General features: G+C 36.3%; 1 protein-coding gene across 1 annotated transcript; it reads left to right on the forward strand.

The window, feature by feature from the left end:
- Positions 1-2,563: 2,563 nt before the first annotated feature.
- On the forward strand, positions 2,564-5,781 carry LOC131616956 (glutathione hydrolase 3-like). The gene is made up of 7 exons (XM_058888374.1): positions 2,564-2,720; positions 3,000-3,316; positions 3,428-3,946; positions 4,052-4,287; positions 4,389-4,653; positions 4,753-4,890; positions 4,974-5,781. The coding sequence occupies exons 1-7, from the start codon at positions 2,630-2,632 to the stop codon at positions 5,244-5,246; spliced, it is 1,839 nt and encodes a 612-aa protein (XP_058744357.1). The 5' UTR covers positions 2,564-2,629; the 3' UTR covers positions 5,247-5,781.
- The last annotated feature ends 219 nt before the right edge of the window (positions 5,782-6,000 follow it).

Raw genomic sequence — 6,000 nt, forward strand, 5'->3', positions numbered from 1 at the left:
ATCATATTGTCTCAATATTTCTTCAACCTCGAGGAAAAGTTAAGCATCCATTTGAACAACCAATTATTGTCGCTTGATGGGGAAGGAGTCTCACTAGCGAAAAGATGAATCTGACCGGGGAATGTATGGCCGATACGATAAGTACACTCCTTTTTATGCATCATAAGAAAATTATTATCAAGAGTGTGCTAACATAGAGTTTCAAATAGGAGGAACTAGAACCCCTTTCCCATTAGAGAGTCATCCCGGACAGATCAAACAAAGTAGTATTGCTTCAATAAGGGCCACAACCACAACACTGATGACTGCATACAGTTGAAAGATTCTATGAGGGGTTGGTAAAAAGAAGCCTGTTGTTTCAATATGTGAAGGGAGGAAAAAGGGAAAGAGAAGAGTCTCCCAAGAGTAAGTTCTCTTCAAAATATGCGGATGCTAGAACCAATGGTGAAGAAAAGGAGGATAATAATAGGAAATTCCAATACATTGCTGCTATCACTGGAATGACGTCCCGGGAAAATATCTCATCCAAGGGGATGATAAAAATATAGTAAATAAAGATAGAAACTTCTATAAGAGGATATCTGAATGTCTAATGGAGGATATTTAAACTTCCAATAAAGGAGATATGAATGTGGAAATGGGAGAGAATGAGATTTAGATTCCCACGGACACCATTAATGTTTTATAGTGAAATCGGAAATGATCAGTGAATGAAGAAGCAAAGCTTGCTACGGTGGATATAAGCTTCCAATGTGGTGGAGTGGGAGCTTACCTACAAGGTTAGTACTCGAACACCTAAGTTAGTAAGAGATAGAAAAAGATGTGTAAGTGAAAGTGAATTTGAATACCTGGGAAATGAAGCATCTCTCTTCTAACATTGGAGAAACAGTTAACAACAGTAAGCCTGGAGTGAGGTGTGGATTACTGTAAATAGTTAAATTGATATGGGCAGACAACAAAGCTCCAATAGGAAAAATCTTCTATTTCCACAGAAGAAAGAGATGTATATTTTGTGCGTTTTATGTTCTCAGATATATTATTGGATCTTTCATTTTGGTCTTTGCGAAAGGCCCTAGAACAAATTGTACCTTAAATGATGAAAAATAACTAATAAAGAGCCCTAATCAAGGACAAATATATTGGTCCTCTCTCCCTAGGAGCATGGTTCCAAAATCACTTCATCCACATGTCTAATATAATGACACATAATCTTAGACATTGAAATGTCTAGCATCTATTTTTTCCATTGATTCCTGGTAAGAACAGTGAGAGCAAGAAAATCACTATCAAAACTATCAAGATTCTAACATTTCCAGAGACCTAATTCGCGATGTTAAGTGCATAACCACTTTTTAAAACGCCCTAAAATCTAATGAGTACCATTAAGAATGGAGTTAACAAATGAATAGTGGAATCATACCTGCAATCACGGTGAAGAACATGTAAAATGAATGTATTATGCCCTTATAAGACCTCTTAACTAAATGAATGGAAGTTTAGAAGAAGATAACATATAAAAGATCAAAGGAGGAAGGTTGAGATTTTTTTTATAGGAATGAGAAGTCTAGTCGTAGGGGTAATCTATCGCTGCTTATTAAGCACCTCATCAGTTATAAGAAATGGAAAAGATTCTCCGTTTCAGAGACACATGTTAGGAGTAAGGCTAAATGTTTCTTCCTGAGGAAAATCAATATTGCTCGCGTTCATTGCAACACGCATTTTCCTCAATTGATGTTTTGATTTTTTTTAGCTAACCGATGTTTTATTTTCCTCAACTCGATGATGTTTGACTACCTATAATTGACGTATGGTATCACGTAATTGACACCTAGAGACATGTCCCTTAGTCGCCCTTACATGAGGGACTCACCCCATGTATGAAGGACTCGCCTCATACCTGAGGGACTCATCCAGATAAAGTAAAGAGAACTAGACTAAATCACCTCGTCCTTTTTAAGCCATTGTGCTTGAGGAATTTTGTATTGGTATATTTGTTAATGACCCATATGGGCGACATGGGGAGGCCAATGAGGTAACGCCACACCCATAACACCTTTTTTATCGTCCTTCTTTCAGATCGATCGTCAATTTATTAGATGTGATGCCTCATCTCAAATATGTCGCCCATATCTGGGATAACTCGCCTGAAGCGGGAAAACATGAAAAGTGACGTGCTCCTAATTCATAACAGTGTGAAAGAAGTCAGGGAAAAATTAATCACACTCTCCTAAATAATAGGGGATCAATTGTCTGCTCCCAATTTTTATAAGAAATTGTTGCTAATTCCTAGGCTTCTCGGATCCAGACCCAAAAGCTTCTATAAATTATTTGTTTGAGGTGAAAAAGGGATCACATATTCACACAAATGCTAAATAAATTTCTAATCTCCTTATTTGAACTAGCTCTAAACCCTACAACAAATTCTTTATTACTAGAGATTGTCATGTATTGTAATTTTAGAATGTACAATTTTAAATGTTTTGTATTATAAAATAAAATAAAATAATTCAAATCCCAAATAAAATAATCCCCATATAACACAAATAAAGCAGAGTAGTGTGATGCACTCACTTTACCTACTACAACTCTTTATTCAATCGTAAACATTATCTTCATCAATTATCAAATCATGGATTCTCCTTTATTGGGACCCCATCACCATGTTTCTACCAATCGCAAGATTTTTCTATGTTTCCTTCTCCTCTTTGTTGCATACAACAGTTAGTTTTCTTTTCTTATTCAATTCCCCTTTTTTTTTTATCACAACTACTTTTAATATTATTATTATTTTGTTAAGTAAACATGTTTTTTCTTCATGAAATATATAATAATCCCGTTTTGTATATTCATAATTCACCATTATCATGATGAGGGGAACATATATATTTCATGTTGATAATTGATTTAGATGATTGATTGTAGGATAAGAAACAATATGAATTCAGAAAATCACCATGATGAATTTGGATATAACTAAGTGCATGTTTTTTCTTTTCTAGTTATTGGACTAGCAGTAAGAGGCAACATAAATTTTGGATATAATGATGGAAAAACAGACTATAAGGGACAAGTTATTGAATCGGAAATCGGAGTTGTTGCGGCCGATGATGTTCGGTGTTCGGCTATTGGTGTTTCAATGCTTAGGCTTGGGGGGCATGCTGTTGATGCTGCAGTGGCCGCTGCGTTATGCATTGGCGTTGTTTTACAGGTTTCGAGTGGCATAGGAGGTGGTTCTTTCATGGTTGTGAAATCATCTTCTAGCTCTAATGCACAAGCTTATGACATGAGAGAAACTGCTCCTATTGCTGCTTCACAGGTTTGAGATTGATTAATTGTTTCTACTAAATCGTTGAAGTGAACGAAACTCGTGATTGAAATGTGCGAAAACGAAACTTACATTTGTGTGAATGTTTGACTGTCAAAGCAGAATATGTATCAGGGAAATCCCAAAGCTAAGTACTTAGGTGCCTTGTCAATGGGAGTTCCTGGTGAGTTAGCTGGCCTTCATGCAGCATGGTTGAAACATGGTAGATTGCCATGGAAGGCATTATTCCAACCGGCTATAGAACTTGCGAAAAATGGTTTCGTAGTGTCTCCTGCTCTCGGCGATTACATAGCTACATCTAAAAATAAGATAATGAGTGATCCCGGGTTAAGAAATATATACGCGCCTAATGGAATTTTGATCAAAGAAGGCGAGATATGTAGAAATGAGGAACTTGGACTAACTTTGGAGATAGTGGCAGAGGAAGGGATACAAGCTTTCTATAATGGAACCATTGGTGAGAAGTTAGTAAAAGATGTTAGAGAACTTGGTGGTATTTTAACAATGGAGGATTTGCGAAATTACAAGGTGGAAACTACCGATGCAATGGTTGTGAACGCGATGGGATACACCTTACATGGAATGCCACCTCCTTCGAGTGGAACACTTGGTCTTTCTTTGGTTTGTATATTCATATCTCTTTCATGAGTTTAATCTAATATCAATACGAATACGATAATACGCTAAAATTGTATGTTTGTATGTTCTAATAGTTAGTATGAACAGGTCCTAAACATCTTGGATAGTTATGGAAGTCTTGATGCTGCAAAGGGAAATTTGGGTATACATAGAGTACTAGAAGCTTTGAAACATATGTTTGCTATCCGAATGAATTTGGGTGACCCGAACTTTGAAAACGTTAGTGAAACTGTATCCGAAATGCTTTCGCCGTCTTTTGCACAAACAATTCAGCGCCGGATACTTGATAACACTACTTTCCCTCCAGAGTACTATATGGAAAGGTGTGGTTCAAATTTGAATGAAAACTTGAAAACTTTACCTTTAGCGCGATATGTTGCAAACTTACGAGTTGTTAATAAAAGTGTATATGAATTGTATGCAGGTGGAGCCAACTTAGAGATCACGGAACAAGCCATTTGTGTGTTGTAGATGCTGATAGAAACGCGGTATCACTGACAACGACTGTAAACAAATATTTTGGAGCTGGGATTCGTTCAACGTCAACTGGTATTGTGATCAATGATGAAATGGACGATTTCTCTATACCGACTGATACATCCCCCGGTGAACTACCTCCGTCTCCAACAAATTTTATCGAACCAAACAAAAGGCCACTGTCTTCCATGACTCCTATTATCATCACAAAGGTATTGCTTATTGCTTACAGCGCAAGAAATAAATTGTTATAATCATGATTCCAGCAGTGTCTCATGCACTTGGAACTTTCTTTTGCTATGTCTTGGCAGGATGATCAATTGGTCGGGGTAATTGGAGGAAGCGGCGGAATGCGAATTATTCCAGGGGTGACTCAAGTCTTTCTCAATCATTTCATCTTAGGAATGAAGCCTTTAGACGCAGTTCTGAGACCAAGGGTCTATACCAAGGTTCTAACTTCTCTGTATTCAAATAGTTTCTTTATGTATGATTCTCCTAACTACTATCTAATTGTGATTTTTATCTCATGTAGCTATTACCGGATACAGTTTTGTTCGAGAACTTGACTGCTTATGATGGTGATCATATTGAGCTTTCCGAAGAAAGTAGGCTTTTCCTAAAAAAGAGAGGCCATGAACTGGAAGCATGTGAAGTTGAAGCTGTTACTCAGCTTATTGTTCATACTCCCAAAACACCTATTAGCATTCATAGGAAACTTGGTCAGAACGCCAATTCACATGCAAAGTATGGCACTCTAACAGCAGTAAGTGATCCGAGAAAGGGTGGTCGTCCGGCTGCTGTTTAAATAAAATCGATCAATTCATATCGAAATTTGTAAAATTCAAAATGTCAATATAGATAACTCATTGGTTTTACCAGAACATTGGTCCAGCCATTGTTACAATGCATATATGATATACATGTACAGTGCTTTGCTTGGCTGCATAGACTTTCACTTCTATTTTGTTTTTGCTTTAGAAATCAACACTCACAGGTTATTGGTTTTTTATTGGATGATTTGAAGTTGTACTTAAGGAAATACTCAAAACAACTATTAATTGATAAGAAGGTTTCAATATCTATTAATTCTAGATCTAGGGTTCTACAAAAACAAACACAAAATTAAGAGAATGATAGAAGATCGAGTATTGTTCGCCGTCAATTGACAATGAAGGGAAGATTGAGTTCATCAACTTTGAACGGAAGACAAATGCATCTTTAAGGACTATGTGGAATAGTTTTTCTGTTTAGAAACAAAAGTTTCGAACAAGGTGAATGCAACGATTTCGAGATCGGTTGAAGATATTATGAAGATGTTGCAACGTCCATCTGAATATTGAAATGTAATGTTTGATTTATGTTAACATCACATATGTAATGCTTATTTTATGTTACCAATGGTAATTTTATATTATCAACCTACACCTCTCTGGTTTTTCTACTTCCGCTTCTGTATAATAAGAAAATGCAATTTCATATAGTTTACGAAGATGCATCTGCAGATGCAAAATAAACACAAACTTAAGGCATGTTTCAAAATCATCTAAATTGTATGTTAG

This window comes from Vicia villosa, linkage group LG7 (genome assembly GCF_029867415.1).
Source record: "Vicia villosa cultivar HV-30 ecotype Madison, WI linkage group LG7, Vvil1.0, whole genome shotgun sequence".
Classification (NCBI taxonomy): domain Eukaryota; kingdom Viridiplantae; phylum Streptophyta; class Magnoliopsida; order Fabales; family Fabaceae; genus Vicia; species Vicia villosa.

What these genes read in the sequence shown, in the direction of transcription:
- LOC131616956 (XM_058888374.1), top strand. Translation starts at nt 2,630, where the DNA reads ATGGATTCTCCTTTATTGGGACCCCATCACCATGTTTCTACCAATCGC. An exon ending in CTCCTATTGCTGCTTCACAG is followed by an intron (nt 3,317 to 3,427) that starts GTTTGAGATTGA and finishes CTGTCAAAGCAG; the next exon opens with AATATGTATCAGGGAAATCC. An exon ending in CCAGAGTACTATATGGAAAG is followed by an intron (nt 4,288 to 4,388) that starts GTGTGGTTCAAA and finishes AATTGTATGCAG; the next exon opens with GTGGAGCCAACTTAGAGATC.